The sequence below is a fragment of the Desmodus rotundus genome, chromosome 1 (assembly GCF_022682495.2).
Source record: "Desmodus rotundus isolate HL8 chromosome 1, HLdesRot8A.1, whole genome shotgun sequence".
Taxonomy (NCBI): Eukaryota; Metazoa; Chordata; class Mammalia; order Chiroptera; family Phyllostomidae; genus Desmodus; species Desmodus rotundus.
Window position 1 is genome coordinate 29920317 of NC_071387.1, and position 18642 is coordinate 29938958.

The window sequence follows — 18642 nt, forward strand, 5'->3', positions numbered from 1 at the left end:
TGACACAGCAACTCAGTGACAGAAAAGGAATTCCGAGGGGATATCCAGGCCCATCCTCCTTCAGATAAAGATAACCCCTACCGGGGAGTTGCTTAACCGCCTTGAGCTCATGCTCAGAATAAGGCAGTGTGTCATCTCTGAGAACGGCCACTGTTCTTTTAGGAAGCGCAGACCCAATCACCTGCAGATAGAGGTATTCAAAGGCCACGGGGTCTTCTTTCAGGAGGTCCAGAGGGTCCTTGGGAACAAAACACACCCTGAAGAGGCAGCGGTAGTCATGTGACTCCTCCCTTTCTACCACCTGGGATGGGTAAGGGAGATACCATTAATCTTATCTCCCTTTGTTCTTCCAGTCATTCCACAAAGCAAAACAAAAAGGCAACAAAAGACAGTCCCCGGAGATTTCAGTTTGAGTGCTTCCCAAGACAGCACGAACCTTTGCTCCTGATTGGACTTTCCCATGGGTATAAAATGTAAAAAGCTCAAAAGAGCAAAGTTTCCCACTGACTCCATCAATCTGTTCCCCTTTCCAGGAGACATTTCTGGAAAGAAATCTCCAGTGTCTTCTATGCCCTCCCAGAAACAGTCTACATGTTATACATGCTTCTTTACATGAATGAATATTCCTTTCTCTCCCTCAAATGACAGTGTAGTATACATTATATATATTCTGTACCGTGCTTTTTTTCACTTCAACTATCTTAGGAGTTGAATTAGATTTTCATTTTCTTTTTCAATGCTAATAGAATAGAAGTGATTTTTTTTTTTTTTAAGTGTGCAGGCAGCAGTGTTAAAGGTGGTGACTAGGGTAAGACTCTGTCTGCAATGAGAAACGCTCAGAGTGGCTTCTACGAGGTCATACCTTGCTCGTGCCGTCACCCTGCTTCAAAAGCCCCTTCTCCTTTCCAAGTGCGGAAATGCCTCCCATCTTTGCCTCAGTGCACCCCCCACAAGGATTCATTGAACTGATCTGTGTTTGGCTTTAAAAAGCTGGTACAATGGATCAGGGATGAGTGGTACAGAGGGACCGACTGTGTTTGTTCTGTCCTGTCTTCCGGGGCCAGGTCGGGGGAAGTGTCACAGAAAGGGCTGAGACACAGCAACAAATGCCTCCCTGACATCTCTCTGATGGTTCAGGGGAAGACCATCAGAGCCAGAAGCAAAGGATGGGGTTCTATTGTCTGTGTTACCTTGAGTAAGTCACCTTACCTCTCTAAGTCTCTGACTCATTTGCAAAGTGGGGCCCTGCCTACCTCCTATGAAAATCAGGCCTGATTCTCATCCTATCACCCCCGGGCTGAGTGAGCTCTGAGCCTTCTTGGCACGAGAAAGTGCACGAAACCTGCAGATGTGCCCAGCCCTGTGCCCCAAAGTCCCACTTGAGGCACGCAGCTAGCCCAGCCTGGATCTCCTCACCAGGAGCAGGAGCCCAGGGTACCTGCTGGATGAGCTCCTCCTCATGCAGCAGGTACAGCCGTGAGACGTTGTACTGCTCTTCCAGGACCAGTGCGAAGTACTCCATACTTCGGATCGACAGCTTCTCCTTCACCGTGAGGATGATGTCCTGCCAGGCACAGAGAGGCACACGGGTCACCTGAGGAGCAGGCTGGCCCTCGTGCTCCCCGACCTTCTCACGGCTCCTCAGTGCAGCTGAGGAGAGAAGCCTGTGCCCGTTGGGTCCCCTGCCAGCTCAGGCAGCTGAATGTTGACAGGCCATGCATGGGACTTCTCATGTCCCCGCATGGCCCTGAGCCCACTCCTCAGGGCTCTAGTGCCGCCCGTATGGCTCTTCTCTCCAGCTTCACTTGGAAGACTGGAGCTGCCCCCTAGGGATTGCCCATGAGCTCCCTGGGGGCTCATGCCTCTTGTCAGGCTCTCCAGACTCGTCCTCTCTGGAGTCCGCATCTGCAACCACTCACCAGATAGACTCCCACCGCCCACCTGCTCTGCGCCCGTGAGAAATTAACCAGGCGTTTCTGAACCTCAGTTTCTTCTTGAGAGATGGAGGCCGATGATGTCTATCTGGAGTTGCTGATGGGGTGGAGTGACTGGTGCCCTGCCCTGGAGTTGCTCTGCCACGCTCCCCTGTCCGCTCCAGCGGCCCTTTGTCATCACAAGGTCTTTGCTGCCCCCAGGGGTTCACAGCATTCCCTGTGCCTGGCACTCCCGTCCCGTGACTCTTCCCAAGGTGGTTTCTTTCTCTTCGGAGAGGCCTTCTCTGGTCACTGTATCTAAACGTGATGGCCCCCTGTCATTCTCAGGCCCAGGGTCCTGTTTACTTCCTTCATCACTCTTTAATATTATTTTCTTCAACAGACGCTATGTTCTTTAGTGAGAGACAGTATAGTAAATGGGAGAGACAGAAGAAGTGAATGGGTTTTACAACTGGCCTACCACTTGCTAGCTGTGAGTCCCGGGATAAATTGCTTACTCTCTACAGCCCCGCGGTTCCATCTGTAAAGTGGTGACCATAGTAACACCTGCCTCGTGGGGTTGTTGTGTACATTCGTGTCCCATATAAGGCACTAGGACAGTACCTGGCAGATGGCAAGTGGTCACTTCATGCTAGCTGCTGAGATTTGTTTTCTGGCTTATTGCCTCTCGCCCCACTAGATGGTAAACTCCCTGAGAACATGAGCCTAGCCTGCCTCGCGCTCGATCACATCCCCAAAGCCTGGCACACAGGGATGCTCAGTAAACTTTCACTTGAGGAGTAATCATCCTCACAGGCTCATCGCAGTTGGCCTGCCAGAACCTCAGATTTAGTAAGTGTCAAACCATCAGGGGCCACCTGCTCCTCACCACTCCCAGTTCTGAGTACCCTCCACTTGTTCCATAACCCTCCATAGTAATGAGTGACTCGGTGCTGAAGAGTCTCTCTGCTTCTGTAACTCAGCAACAGTCCTTCAGTGCCAACTGTGAGCTGGCCATGATGGACAGCCTGTCTCTGGACCCTGTCCCCTCTCTCCATTCTCCGACGTTCATCTTGGCTTGAGCTCACACACTTCTCCTGGCTTTGTACAGTGGTGTCCTGAGGACCCCTCTGCTATCCATGTGACCTCTACCTTGCATCTATAGCAGGGGCTGACAAACCATAGCCGATAGGTCAAATCCAGCCCACTGCTTGTTTTTGTAATTAAATTTCTATGGGAACACAGCCGTACCCCTCTGGTATAATGCAGAATTGAGGAAGTGTGACAGAGACCCTGTGGCCTGCAAAACCTACAATATTTACTATTAGTCACTTTACAGAAAAAGTTTGCTGAGCCCTGATATGGAGGAATTGTCTAAGCTTTGCCCTGGTCATGCTCTCCCTTTCCCAAGAACACTGAGTGGCTCCCCCTGGCTCACCAGCCCAAATCCAAACTCCTCAGCTTCATGTTCAAGGTTCTCAAGTATCAGGTGCCAGTCCATTTCTCCCACTTCATCTCCTGCACTCTGCTCACAAGCCCCGTACACTTGCCAAACGTCCCCATATTTGGGTCTCTGCTGGTGGCATTGCCCATGCCTGGGCTCTTTTGTCAAAAGCCCACCCATCTTTCCAAGCCTGCCTCATAGGCCACCGCTCCCCAGGGGCCTTCCCTTGACACCAGCTGGAAGAGCTCCTTTCTTCCCTGAACCACACCATTTTCGTGTCCCCCTGCCATGGTCCCGAGCACACTGTACCTTCCCGGGTTCACAGCGGGTTATCACCAGCCCTGCCCTGCACCAAGAGTCCCTGGGGGTGTGACCCCAAGCAATTCTGTCTGTTTCTCCAACACTTTGCCGACACACAGCAAGTATCAGCAAATGTTTGCTGGGTCAAATGACATGTTATTTTTCTTGATTTAGAGAAACAGGATTTTCTTTTTTTTTTACATTCAAATTTGTTTGGTTTCTTTTTTATTATTTTTTGCAGTTAAAGTTCACATTCAGTATTATTGTGTATTAGTTTCCAGATAAAGAGGATTTTTCTAACGTAAGAACTTTGCTTCCCTTGGTAAGGAAGCAAGAAAGAGACAAATCACGGATGAACAGACTGACCCTTTTTTTCTATTTATAACCCATAGGGTTTGTTTATATCTCCCTCTCTCTGCCGTAAAGAGCTCACAGATTTGCTTTAAAATTTTTCACCTCTGCAGGTAAGATTAAACCAGTATTATTCCAACTCATTCCCAGCTCATTTTCCCCAATTCTATCCTCTTGGGTTTAATTCCCCTGTGTTGTGTGCTTTTATTATAAATCAAAGTTGTTTTGGCCACCAAAGGGGGAACCCACTGTAAATAAATCATCCCTTCCATTCCCATGCACTTGGGTTGAGGATAACAGAAGCAGAAACCCTGTGTGATTCATCCACAAAACTTCCCTTTCATGCAGAACGGCAGTGTGGCCAGCTCCAGTATAGGGTTCAGACACAGACCAAATTCGAAGCCAGCTATGAGCTACCTGACCTTGACAAGTTTTGGATCTCTTGGGCCTGTGTTCTCATCTGCAAGGTGAGGTTAGCACTCATCACCTCACAGGGCCACTGGGGGCATTAAATGAGATAGCACACAAAGAAGTGCCAGAAGACTGGCAGTCAATAATTAGCAGATCTGCTCCTCCCTCCCTTCCCTCCTCTGGGCTTGGGCTTCCCAGATTCCCTGCAAGGCCTCCTCCAGCTGCTCCTGAGTGACGCTAAGGTAACAATGCGACGGGGCATCTGAAGCAGCTCTAGAAATGGCTAAAGGAAGGTGCCAGAGAGGAATACTGGCTGTGGGCATGTATTGTCGTGTATGTGTGCACGTGTCAGTGTGTGCATGTGTGTCAGTGTGTGTACAGGTGTGTCCGTGTGTGTCTTAGCTACTGTCCATTACCTATAGCCACTTGGCCCACCGGAACCTGGCGCAGAAGAGCCAGGCTCAGTGTTTTCTCTGACACTGTTTTCAGTGTTTGAGCAACTTCTGTTTTTGCTTCTTTCCTGAATCCTCGCTCAAATACTATTTACTCCCTTCCTCAGAAACTAGAGTCCATCCCTATTGTCCATGGATGAAATCCAAGCTCTGCTGCCTGTCATTTGAGGCCCCTCCCACCCCTCCCACAAGGAAATGGCCCGCGCTCCAGTCCTGCTGATGGTTTGCTACTTCCTGGGCAAGGCGGTCCGACAGGCTCTCTGCTCGGCTCACGTGACTCCCTGAGACTGATGTGCGCCCTCCAACCCCCCAACAGCCCTGTTCCCACCTGCCCTTGCTGAATTCTTTGTTGCCCTTCAAAGCTCAGCTGAGGCCCAGCTTCTTTCTGAAGCCTTTTCTGACATCCTAACAGGATGGAATAGGGTTTGTTTATATCCCCCTCTCTCTGCCGTAAAGAGCTAACAGATTTGCTTTAAAATTTTTCACCTCTTGCTTGCAGAGCATGTCCTTGTCCCTCTCTTCACAGCCCTATTTCATCCTGCCCGGGACAATTGGGAGCTGCTGGAATGTCTATCCTCCCCCAGCTAGGCTGTAAGCCCCTGGAAGACAGTGCCCACCCTTTACCCAGCTTTCTACCCCACCCCCTGCCCACAAAATTTTAATACATTCAAAGCAGTCTGGAAATGTATTCATTTCTGAACAGAATATGCAGAAGTCTGGGCCTGCCCGGACACCTCACCTGAGTTTTTAGCTGCTTTACTCTTTCGGGTAGCAGGTGTTGGGGTCAGGGAAGCCCAGGGGTGAAGGGTGAAAGCTTATGAAGTGTAATTTGACCTTGGGAAAGTCACTTTGCCTCTCTGGGCCTTGATTTCCTCCCCTGCAAGAAGGTGATAAAATCTTGCCGGCTGGCTGTGCAACTAAATAAGAAAGCGCAGTGCTTGGTTTACTGGAGGTGCCCGGACTGTGGTGGTCATGAGAACCACCAAGGCGGCTGCAGGGCAAGATGCCAGGGGTCCTAGGAGCCAGCAAATTCTCACTGGGGACGAGGTTCAGGTTTACTCTTCATACCTTCACAGTTGTGTCTGCCTCAAACTTGAACGCTTTGGTCTGTCCATTCTCCAAGTACACCTTGAGCACGTTGGGCATGCACAGCAGGGAGTTTCCCTGGAAAACACAAGGGTAGCGCTGAGACCAGCCCCTCCTGCCCCTGGGTGTGACAAATTCTCAGCCTCCTGACCCTGCCTGGTGCGGGGAACAGGATTCCCCCCTAACCGCCTCGTCAGGCCACAGGTTGGTTCTTGGCCTCGGGAGATTTCTCCAGGGGGCGAGGCTTAGGCCACAGAGACCGGTCTGCTTGTTCAAGGGATAGCCAGTAGGACTGTGAGACGTGAGTGACGGTGGAGAAGATGGAGCGCCGCCACAGAGCCCACCTGTATGACATCTCGGAACCATCAGCTGATACCTCACTGCTGGTTGCCATCCTTAGGGGATGCAGGTGAGCAAGTAAGGTGGCAAGCATGTACACTGTCCCCAACTGTGCCTGCGAGGCTGGAGTGAAACCCCATGGCATTTTACTGCTGCGTCCCCTGTGGGAAAGCATCACCAAAGGACAGAAGGCTGCTCTCCGCCTCCACTCACCCCAACCATCACCCCATATTTGCGGGCCCTCCTAAGGGACTCTGCCACTCTTAGGGGGCTTTTTGGGAAGGAGGCAGAGGCCTGGTTTGTGTTTGGTGACCCCATGAGAGCCAGAATTCCTGAGATGAAGCAGGGCGGGGAAACATTCCCTGTGGGTTTGGAGAACCCCCCAGGGCCAGTCTCATAACAAGTGACCTCCTACTGTGTAGCGCAAGTAAAGAATGCCCCTGGGGCTGGTGTCCTCCAGAACCAGCAAGAGGTTCTAGAGTCACTGAGATCCAAACTAGAACCAGTCTTGTTAGCGGGTTCTAGCCTTTACTTCCCATCACTGTGTACTACTCTTAAGAACATACGTTGAATCTAAATTTAATTTGAAAAAGAGGTTCGACCCATTTCCACAAAGGTGGACTCGAATGTTGCTGAATGGCAGAATCACAGGCCTTTCCAATTAACATGTAGGGCTCCCACTGGCCCCCTCCTGGACAATACACCTGTCACTCTCAGGTGGAATGAAGGTGTGGTCCGGTAGGTGGCAGGGCATGTAGAACACAAGGGCTCTGCACATGTGAACCAGATCGCCTGGACCCTTTGCCAGAATGGCCAGGACCCCCCATTCACTGGTCTCTATGGTGAGCAAACCAGCTAAGGACAAGCACTGACCTGAAAGTTTCAAAATCTAGCATTAATCACTGGATTCAGAATGGCAAGTTACAGACCATTGAGGGAAACATGTGTAAAGTGTGAATAAATGCGTCTTTTATTCAGCCATCCACATTAAAAAACCGAACTCCAGCCAGTATCTTCTCTACAGATGCGTCTTCTGAACGCCCAACCCTAGGGCTCCTCCCACCAAAGAGGACTGAACAGCTGTCCGGGGAGAACAAAAGGACGGATGGAGGACACAAAGACCTGGGCTCCCATGGTTTCTTGCTATGTGATCTCAGAGGTTAATTCTCTTAACCTCCTTAATCCTCTGCTTCCTCTTTTGTTAAAATGCCTCCCTCGCAAGGCATTGTGGTGGCTGAGGATGGTGTACACAAGACGTTTAGGTTCCCACGATAGAGGTTCAATACGTGGGCTCTTAAACACAAAAGCCGTCCCTCCCACCACCAGCACTGCTATCAGGATATCGCTTTCAGAGGGAACACTGAGCTGAAGGGTTCAAAACGGGAACTTACAAGTTGGAATTTGTCGCAATTTCATGGGCAGGAGGATGGAGTCACAGAATAATGGAGCCACGCCCAGCGCTTCTCCCTCTGGCCCCCACCCACAGGCCCCGCTTCTCTCCCTGTCCATGGATGGCTTGCATCTAATGGGGGGGGGGGTAGTGGGGGGGCACACAGAGCCTCTAGGAAACCTACTGCACTTCCTCTGCAGCCTCTCCAGGCTCTGGGATTCCAGAGTCACAGGGGCTGTGTGCCAGGAGGCAGCTCGCCAGCCTCACCCACAGCCCGGTCAGCCCCCTGACAAGTGACGCACCTGGCTGTGTGAGCTGACGAGCACTTCCTCAGCAAAGTGCACCTTCACGGGGTTGGTCTTCAGCCTGGCTCTCTTCTCCTCGGTCAGGAAGGATGACTTGGGGACTCCCTGCAGAACATCAGCGTGACACAGCTTAGACAGGACTTTCATAAAAGCCACCAATGTCTTCTCACTCTTAAAAACAAGCAAAAACTCTGACAACTTTCAGGATTCAATTAACACCCACAGAGAAGGACAGCAACCCATTAAAGATCCGTTCATGGCACCTAGAGATCAGCACACGCAATGCTCTCATGCGTCTGAGAACAGTCGAAGATTCACTGCCATGGTGAAAGGGCTGTGGTCCGATGGAGACACAGAGAACTGGCCTGTGAATCCGGAGACCTCGGCTCCAGCCCACGCTCTGCTACTCAGCAGTTGTGAGAACTACCTCAAACACAAACTCTTATGGAAGAAAACCAGTTAGGTGTGAGTGCGACTCATGTGTGTGTAAAACAAAACAAAATAACTCTGCGTGACTTTGACCAAGTCATTGACCCTCCTTGGACTTGGGCAGTTGGACCAGACCACCTCCAGGGTTCCCTGAAGCTCTCACCCCTGGGATTTATCCTTGGCCCCTCTTTGTTCTTCTCATCTTTGGGGTGGTACCTTTGCTCCCCAGAGGGAAAAGAGTCTCCACAGGTTGGTATGAGTATGTGGCGAAGCCCTTGGCCTAGACCGTATCCGGCTAAACTGTGGCACTTAATGAACAGCAACCTGCATGATGTACCCCAATACGGCGTGGTCTTCTTGGGTGGAATCCTGATATGCTATTCCCAGTCTGACATCCTGTTCCCTCAATCTGCAAAGTCCTTTAGGACAGCCTCTAGCATGCTGGCATGTGTAAGAGTCCCGAGGGAGGGCCCCGGGCCACCTTCCATGCAGCTGAGGGAAGAGATATGGAGCAGCAGTCAGGGAAACGGCTGCAAATTATGTCTGTAGGCTCAACAGACCAACGGCATGGCTCACGGGAATGCGTGGCCCCGAAATTTTAATGCAAGAAGATGGATATGATTTATGGTAACTAGAACCTCGGCGTGACAGGGTTCATGAGTGTGACTCAGTATGTCAAATATATAGTTTGCTTGTGAAAAAAAGTTTAGTAGAAGGAGGGGTGGGGATAGCAATGTTCCCAGAGAAGAGGTGCACCCTCAATTGGAGAAATTACTTAACCTCGATTTGCTTTCTTATTCAAACAGAATGGTCTTCCAACTGGAAGAGACAGAAGGAATAAAGGAAAGAGAAAGTTACAACCTGAAATTAGTGATGAGACTACCAGACTGCTTTGAATGTATTCAAGACTCTTACAGCAGTGAATGTATGGGGCTGATGGACCTATTATATGTATCAGTTGGCATCACCCACAGGGCAGAGAATGGAAGAAATATTAAGAGACTAAAGATAGTTAAGTATCATGTTTCCCAGAAAACGAATACAGAAGATTCAAGAAACATATTAGTAACCTTGTCATTAATTCTTGGTAAAATCCAAGACAAGAGACGGTGAGAGAGCTCTCAGACATCGATCACTAATAACTAATACGGAGTTACCAAAAACAAGTCAGAGCCAATCAAGTTCATTTTTCCCTTGAAGATAGGATTCCATATTGGTAGGTCCTGTGGATATAGTAGTATTCCTTCATTCTTGCAAAATATTTGATAAGGTCTCCTACAGTCCCCCTGTGGAGAAGGTCAGATGCAGAGCCATTAGGTGGATTCAAAACTAGTTGACCTAAGCTCAAAAGTGTCCTGATTTCTAACTAAGCAACTCAGGCTCCCTTTGGCTCAATCTTCATCAACGATGTTTAACAATGCCTTGGGAGAAGTCAGAGAAATGGGACTTCACAAACCTGTGAATTGTATGGAGCTGCAAGCTGTCATCAGATCTCAGGCAGCAAAAAAACGGGAGGAAAGGTAAAGGAACTGAGAATCTTAAAAAGGGATAATGGAAATTTGAGGACTGGGGGCAGCTGGGTCAGAGGCCAGGCAACCACCAAGAACAAACATAAGAGGGTGTAGGGGGGCAGGGCTGTCAAGAGCTGAAGGGAACAGAGTAAGTGAAGGGTCAAAGCAATAGGTACAACCACCATCACCCTAAAGACTCAAGGAATGAGAAATCAGAGGCAGAACAAGGGGGGATGCAGAGAGAAAAGGAATCTGTGGAGGCAACAGCTATTATCTCTCACCCTTGGCAAAGCGGTTCTGGATGAGTTAGACCCAGAGCTGGATCAGATTAAAGAAACCCCCCTGGCTGGACAGTGGAAGAAGGGGAGGAGACTCGGGAAGAGATGGTTCCTTGACAGGAAGGGAGAATGACTATAGCTGAAGACTGTACCAATAAGCCACAAGTCCCTGACTAAAATCTCAGCATGCCAGAACAAGGCTCAAAGCGATGCGATTAATTGCAGTGTGGCGCTGAAGATCAAACAAATCAATTGCGCAGCATGGGATGGGCCGGGGGTGAGGGGCTGGATGAGAAACTATTCATTTGAAAGGCAGTTTGGTTTTTGGTCAGCCACGAGTTTCACCCACGCCAAAAGCATGATTGGGCTTGCTAAAATGTTAACCCAATCTTGGCCTTCACTGGTGTTCCTGGTACATGTTGGTACTTCACCCTCTGTCCCCTGTGGTACCCATACCGGGTGACCATAGGTGGAATTACATTCCTTTCTGGGTGCCACCATTTGAGAGGGTCACAACAAAATTGGAGCCTGTCCAGAAAGCCATCAGAGAAGTGAGAATTCAGAGAGACGTACCATATAAGGAAGAATTAATGGAGCAGAGAGGGACACCCTTGCACATCTTTGGAGAGCTAGTTCACACGAGGTTGACTTGTTGTTGTGAAGCAGGACTAGCGGGTGGAAGACACAGGGAAGAAGGGCCTCTCCTGCACGCGGAACCATCCGACCGTGAAGGTGGCTGCTTTGGGAAAACACGCTCCCTGCCATGAAAGTGCCCCTCCCTCCGGCCCTGCCCCAGGGTCAGCTCTGCTACCTGTGTCCCTTGGCGTCTAAAACATATTGTAAACCACCCAGCCGAGCCACCTGATATTTAAAAAAGGCCGTTTAAAGGATATGAGTTACCCATTATTTTAGGACATCCAAGTTCTCCCTCGGATCCAAATTAATTCATCAAAGAGCAACAGAGTTAAGCGGATTAAAAAAACCCACCAAAACAAAACTCTCTCTGCATGTTTTTGCTGTTAATGTTTACAAGGGACCTGAAAGGGACATGCTGGAAAATATTTTTTCATCTGTTTGCAATCCCCCCCTGCCACCCTGCCCTGGATTGGCCAATGTCATTTCATGAAGACAGCAGAGTTTTAGGGGGTAGAATAGCATAAGCCAATGTGTGCGGGCTCTGGAGTCTAACTACCTGGGAATAACCCAGCTCCACCAACTTCTTCACGTGAGACCACGGGCGTGGGAGGCCACGGGCCCTCACCTGTAATATTTCTGCCTCGTAGGATTTTCTTTCAGTAAAAGTAAACCAGACATTAACTATTAGTATTAATATTATAACAACATAGAAATAATTAATATAACTGCAGAGCTATACAATTAAACCAAAACATTTTTTTTTCCACAAAATTCTATGCCTTAGAGAAGCAGTAGTTGACATAACTGACTTTGGATCTCATCATTCCTAAGTGATTTCAAGTCATTTGAGAACTCTGAGAATTTACTACGGCAGAGATGAGCGTTCCTTGCTAAAGCAAGACACATGGGATCACTTGTCCTACGATCCTGTAACTTCTGCCGGGTGAGAGGAGTGGGCTGGGCGATGTTCGGGCCATTTCTGGGAGGCGCCGAGGGCCGTGGGCGAGGCTGATTTCAGTGTCCCCCCTGCTGACCACGGAGCAGAGCGCTCACACCCACTTTCCTTGGGAACCTTGCAGGAATCTCGAGAGTGGTGCTGGAACGTGTCTTCCTCTCCCTGTGCTTTTCATTTTTTAAAGGATGCAGCTACATGCCATTTCCCTCTCTCCTTAATCAACAAGTGTTATTATTTGCTTTGATTTCTTGGAAATAGATGTTCTCCCTTGAGATAATAATCAGCTAAATAAAAAGAATTTCTTAACACCTGCACAGGCATTTATAGTGATTCGCTTTCAGCACACAGAACATTATTCTGAGAAAAGCCAGTGTATCAATAATAGTCTTCTCATAAAGGAAGATGGTATGTGTCTCCGCTGACAGGAAATTCTTTACCACCCTTCAGTAATATTCTGGTTTCCTTCACATAGGACCCACGTATTTCTTTTCCCTTAAGTTTTCCTATTTTCCTATATTTTTCCTTAAAGAAATAGCCTTTGGATTTATTTATCAACTTTACTATTTTTCTTTTTTCCCAAGCACCATTTAGATTTTAATTTTTATTATTTTCTTTATTCTGCTTTTTGTTTATGTTATTGGTCTTTCAACTTCTTTCACTGAATATTTACGTGACTTATTTCCTTTTTAAATAAAATCACTTAAGGCTATTAGTTTTACTCTGGATATAGTTTCAGCTGCACATAAATTTTAAGAAGTAAACATCTGATTTTTAATTATTTTCTAACTAGTCTGTAATGGTAGTTTTGCTTTTTTATTTGATTTCATTTTTACTCAGGACATAGCATTTTCATTTCCAAAAGGGATGATGGTTTTAATTCATTTTTGATAGTTACTAATTTCTATTTTATAGTATTCTGGAAAAAGAGACGTATACAGTTTCTTATTTGGGGAATTTATTGAATTTTTTTGGTAGCCCGCTATGTGGTCAATTAGGTAAGATTATTTAAAAGCATTATTAAAATTCTCTATGCCCTATTTATTTTTTGTCTTTATGTGGCCACAGTTAAGAGGTATGTATTATGGTTTCTCGGAATGAGAATTTTATTTCACCTTTTCCTCCTTGGTGGTTTTCTCTTATAATCTGTTATATGCTCCCCCGTGTCTTACATAAAGGGCCTTTGGCCTCCGGTGGTTAGGGTTGCCACGCCCTCTCTGTGCACCATCTGTGCCACACCTGGCCTTGTGAGCAGCCTCAGAGCTGATAGAATACTTCCCGTCCAACACCTCGTCTGGTCCTCCTAACAACGCCTTAGAGAGACGAGGCGGTTCTTGCTGTCACTGCTCTTTCACAAGAGTGAAAACTGAAATGAAGTGACTTGCCCAAAGTCATGCCACTCAAATCTGTCTTGAGATCCCTGGTTGGCATCCTTTCCATCATCCCCCTCTGCGTAGTCACAGGTCTGTCTGCTTAGCTGGACCATGAGTCCCTGACACCTGGACCCACATCTGTTTCTCCACAACACCAGCGCGTAGCGGTCTCCAGGCAACGCTGACTGCCTGGCAGCTGTCCCCTCTGCCGTTTGCCTTCCCTGTGTATCCTCTAAGGGACATCCTACAAGGGGGGGTGGGGTCTTGGGGTCGAGAACGGTGACACTAACACACAGGACATAGAAAGAGATTTACCGATGTGCAGCGAACAACTGTTATTGAGAGAGAATCTTCTGCTTCCCTGAAACAAAACAAAACAAAACAATTTGTCATTCCAGGTGATGTTGATGCACGTGTGTCTGTGTTAGGGTCAAAAAGACGGGCAGAATTACAGAGCAGCTTCTGTCTCCTCAGCCTGTCTGGCTCAGGAAGATTGAGAAGGATGTTGAGGAAAGCAGGGATGTGCAAAGGGACTTAGGCTGTCCCCGAGTGCTGCCCCTTCTAACTTGAGGGAATCTTCAGATTCCTGCCTCTACCATCTACCTAAGCCTGCAGCCGCGAAATTAAGTCACGGAGCCTCACTTTATCTGTATGGTGGAGAATTCATCCAGTTGCTATGGCCACTAGTTAGGTGTATGGCCAAAAAGTTTTTAAAAGAGAAAACATAGTACTAACATGGATGTTCTAGGTTGCTGTGTCAGAAAACTTAGACTAAACGTTTCCCTAGGTAGAGTGAACGAATGTGAATAACGTGTATCGGACAAAAGCCCACCTGCTCATTGTTGGGCCCAGGAAGTCAGTGTGAGGAGCCCGCTCACATAATCAAGACACCAGACACTTTTGTCTCGTTATCTCTTAGATTCCCAAAGTCATCAAATCAACTAGATAACTGCCAAACTTCCACTTTGAATCTGAAAACAGAACTGAAAAATCAATCCTTATTTTCCTTTTTCTTTGCTGTTGCTACATAGAGAAGCAGTTTGCAAAATAATTTCATTTGACTTCTTGCAACATGAACATTGAGGCTGATCGCTGCTCGAGTGTTCCTTCCTCAAACGGATAAACTCAGCCCGAGGTTTCTGAGTGTCTGGGGGTTGCCCCTTCTCCATTTCCTACAATAACAGGCCTTTTCCAAGATAAGTCACAACAAACCAAGATCCAAGTGCTCTCAAAAGGACATTTTGGCCTCACAAGAGTTGGAAGAATTAGAGAGGTTGTTGGTTATGTTGTGCCATTTTGCCTTGCTTGTTCCCCCGCCACCCCCATAAGTGGCAATGACCTTGAGAACCAAGCTAAAAAAAATCAGCAGGCCGGGGATTGCCACACGCAGCACGGCAGAGCACACAGATGCACAGAGCAGATCCAGCCGCATCCCTGCTCGGAAGTCATCGATGGCTCCCCTTCCAGGAGGAGAACAGCACCTGAACCTACTCTGTCATCACTCAAGACCTCACTTCCTGGGCCTCACTTCCCAGAACTACTCTGTAGGCCAGCGGTGCCTTAGGCGGACTGAACTGCTCAGCGCCCTCTGCTCCCCACTCAGTCCCTCCTACTTATGCATCTCTTTGCCTGGATCACACTTCGCCTCCATCCTTGTGGGCCAAATTCTACCCAGCAGCACAGGTATAGCTGAAACACTCTCCAGACTCTCCTCTGTTTGGTCAAACCACAACTTTCTCACAAGCTGGAGGAATCCTCCGCCCCTTTTCAGCCCCTCTCCTCTGCTCCCCTGGAGGCAGTGTCCGGGGCCTCCTCGGCAGGGGCTGCACACATGGTTCCTGCACCATCAGCCGGTCACCGACTTCTGGTGTGCTGCCCTAAACCGGAAGCACTTTTCTTCATTAGCTATAGTTTGATCCAGCCTGGCAGAAATATTAGTAGCCCTGAAAATCTCAAATTCATTTGCTAGTTTCAATCATCTTTGAGAAAACTGCCCAAGAGTTGGGGAAGCAAACTTCATGATTTCCATCACCATACTTCATTTTTTTTAAATGAAATTACCCAATCTTTTCCTCGCTGCCCCACCCACTCAACTCTTTCCCTGGCAATCCCGAAGCAATACCGGGCTGGACTGCAGGATTCTGTTTTCTGCCCTCTGACGGCTTCTCTGTAAATCTTAAGCTGTATATGCACGTCTCTCCGCGGCGAGACTGTCTCTCCCGGGGTGGGGGCTGCGCCCTGTGTTTTCATTTTCTCTTTCTCTGACTTTGTTACTGTTACCTGTTGTTCAGTGTGGGCCACTGGCCCTCAGAAACGAAAAACACCCCCAAACCAGATCAGTGACTCACAAAAAGGCAAAACTAAAGTAAAAAAGCTTGATGTATCTTCAAATTGGCTTCCCTCTAATTCACTTTCTCATTTCTCTTTATTTACATTAAAGTCTTTAAAACAGTGTTGGTGGAAAAATCTAGAAGACAAAGACTGCGTGCGCCTATAAAACAACTGGTCGTCCTCTTTTGTCCTGTCACTGGCATTCCTCCGTCTCCAAACCAGGGTCACCAATGGTCAGTGCCAACCGCTTACACTTGCTCCACTGAGCGCCTGCTCTCAGGAAGATCGTGTGCGGGCAGCACGTGAGGCATTTGCACAAGTCTCCAGGACACCAGGCGGAAGGCGGTAGGTGCCATATTATTGGAACTACATACAGGCCCGCCGGGCTGTCTCGGTGAGAGCATTTAGTAAGAGGTATCAAAGGGTTAAAGAAGAACAAAGAGGCCGAGGGTCAACTTAGTCCAATCTTTGGCATATGTTACAACAACACTACAAATCCGTAAAGGGTAGGGACTATGTGTTCTTCATTGTTACGTTCCCTGCCGTGCCTAGCACAGTGTCATGGGCATGATGGGGCTTGATAAATACAGCAGCCTGTGTCACCCAATCACTCTGTCGGCAGGTGAAAGAGAGCAGGTAGTAACCAAGATGGAATTCTAAAGTGAGGCTGCGGTTACTGCTCTAAAGAACACCGGACCCTACTAAAGTCATAGGGAGATCATCCCTGTCACCCATCTCTGCTCTGTGATAATCTGTGTGCCTCTGGATGACAGAAGACAATTTCATACCTCAGAATATCCACTACTTGTTCATAGGAGAGCTCTTCGGCGAGCTCGTTGTTCACTTGGAGGATCTGATCGCCAGGGAAAAGCTTGCCGTGTGCACAGCCTCCTGTTGGACAGAAAAGGGGTAACTGGTGCTCGCCCAGGAGGGTCCACAAGCTATGTGTCACAACAGCATTCCTGAGCGGCAACCCCATCCAGTCCTCAGGGCACGGGCTCCCTGCCCCGCCCCCCACCCCAACCCACACCGACACTGCAGACAGCCTTGGGTTCAGGTGGATCTCAGATTTCCTGTTTACAAATCATGGAAAATGTACCTACCTCCCATCACCGTCACAGGATGTTAGATTGCCCTGGGAAAGACGACTAGCAGAACTCCCTGAACCAACAGAGCTGGCCAGTAAATCTACCACATGCATTTCTGGTTTGCAGGCGGGGGCTCAACCCACTGAGCCGCACCAGCCAGGGCTTACATTCACTTCTAAGGAACTGTGTGTGTGTACACTGAAATTAATGGGTTTCCCCCAGGCCCGGATCTCACATCAGTATGCAGCTGGGGTACGAAAACAAACATTAGACATTTCTAGCCTGCTCCTCCTCACCTTGATGCAGTCTACATTTTACAAAGACTCAAGTGAAAACAAATCAATAATTTCTATTACTGTCTGACCAGAAACTCTCCCCCGCTTGGAGCATGCAGGGTTCAGAGAGGGACACTGGCTGATCCAAATACTGTCACCGTCCAGAGACCGGCCAGGGAGCCATGGGTGGGCAGAGCCCTGCCTGAGGCCAATGGGAGCACGGGGTTCAGATCAGCAAGTGCACTTGGAGCTCCCTCCCTCCCAGCACCAGAGGACAAGTGTGCAAAGCCCAAGAGAGAATTAGGTCAGAATCAGGCCAGAATTAGACATGCCCTTTCTATCTTCCTGGGCATCCATTTCTTACCAGAGAGATGGGAAGAGAACCAGAGCTATTCCCCCACAGGAAGCCAGACTCCTTTCCCATTTCCCAGTCAGCCCTTACCTGCTGTGACGGACACCACGGTGAGGGGAAGGCTCTCAGAAACGTGAAATCCATAGTCCTGCAGGAGGGCGTCTTTGTCTATTTTTACGGTGTGCTTCACAGGGATGAGGGTCTGGGTTGGGATTCCAGGGGGCCCAGCAGCTGCAGCAACTTTAGCCCTGGAAGAGAAAGAGGATGTAAGTAAAAAGAGAGACGGGGGGATTGGAAGTGGTGGCTACAAACCAGGTCAGCATCAGGCACCCTGGAGGAGCTGAGCAGACAACCCTCCTTTGACAGAGATAAGACAGGAACACCAGGAGAAAAAACACCAAGTAGCACCGTGCTCTAAGAGACGCCAGGAACTTCCATGGCGCGCAGGAGAGCAGTTTTAACTTTGTCGGGTAGGGCGCAAGGATCAGGGAAGCACTTGCTACCTGGGAGAGGAGACATTTGAAAGATGTTGAGGGTATGTATGCCCTCATGGGCCAGATCCTGGCACAGTAGCTGCTGCTGAGTGGATAGGTGGGTGGGTGGGTGAGTGGATAGGTAGACAGGCATTCCAGGCAGAAGGCACCGTTGAGCAGAGGTACCGAGGAAAAACATGGACCGCAGACAGGAACGAGGAGTGGTTTGGCCTGGCTGCCGATGAGGCCTACTTTACTGTGTCTTCGGTGGTTCTTTTTTCCTTTTTTGCTTTCTGATGAATTTTGCTTCCCTTTCAACTTTGTAACTGTGAGGATTCCAATACAAAATCGCAGGTAGTGAGGACTTTCGCTATGTTAATCTTTTGAAAACATGTATATTCTCTATGTATCTAAAATTGGTCAAGGTGCAAATTGTATTTTCTGTCTTTCAATACCGCAAAGTGAGTCACAAACTATTTTTTATTTGACTGTGGCAAATGATTTTTCTCCCTCAAGGAGTCAATGGTTCTTCCTGGGGAAGGTCAAATAGAGACAGATGAGGTGTTTATTGTCATTATAAACTCCAGAACTGTGGAGAAGTAATAGCTCCCTCGGGGCCCTGCAGTTAAAGGCTATCATTCATTGTCATCTATTTACCAAACACTGTCGGGAACTCTGACTAATGGACAGGACCTCACTTATCTGAGACTCACCTCTCTGTCATTTACAATGATCTCCAATCTCAACAAGAACCAGGAAATATGAAAAACAGCCTCATGGAGCCAAAACTCACGTGACAAGTCCACATACAAAGCCTCCTGCACATCATCCATCAAGAAGCTGTGCAGACCCTGGCTGAGAGCAGGTGGAATAGAGGACTCATGCAGCTTAGAAGCAAAGAGAAGATTTGTCCTAGGAAAGCACATGGGAAGTACTGGGAAGTGTCAGCAAAA

General features: G+C 48.5%; 1 protein-coding gene across 6 annotated transcripts in view; it reads right to left on the reverse strand.

The window, feature by feature from the left end:
• The window catches only part of FRMPD1 (FERM and PDZ domain containing 1), a 74969-nt gene that overhangs the window by 13025 nt on the left and 43302 nt on the right, over window positions 1–18642 (reverse strand). For 5 of the 6 annotated variants that reach the window (XM_053922529.2, XM_053922533.2, XM_053922531.2 and 2 more), the window contains 7 exons: window positions 17307–17464; window positions 16290–16392; window positions 13486–13531; window positions 7989–8096; window positions 5940–6035; window positions 1439–1564; window positions 182–301 (listed from right to left, as the gene is read on the reverse strand). In XM_053922529.2, the coding sequence (XP_053778504.1) occupies window positions 182–301; window positions 1439–1564; window positions 5940–6035; window positions 7989–8096; window positions 13486–13531; window positions 16290–16392; window positions 17307–17464 (757 nt within the window). Of the gene's footprint in view, window positions 1–181; window positions 302–1438; window positions 1565–5939; window positions 6036–7988; window positions 8097–9577; window positions 10181–13485; window positions 13532–16289; window positions 16393–17306; window positions 17465–18642 lie in introns of those variants that run through there. The other variant, XM_053922538.2, reaches the window with a different exon arrangement.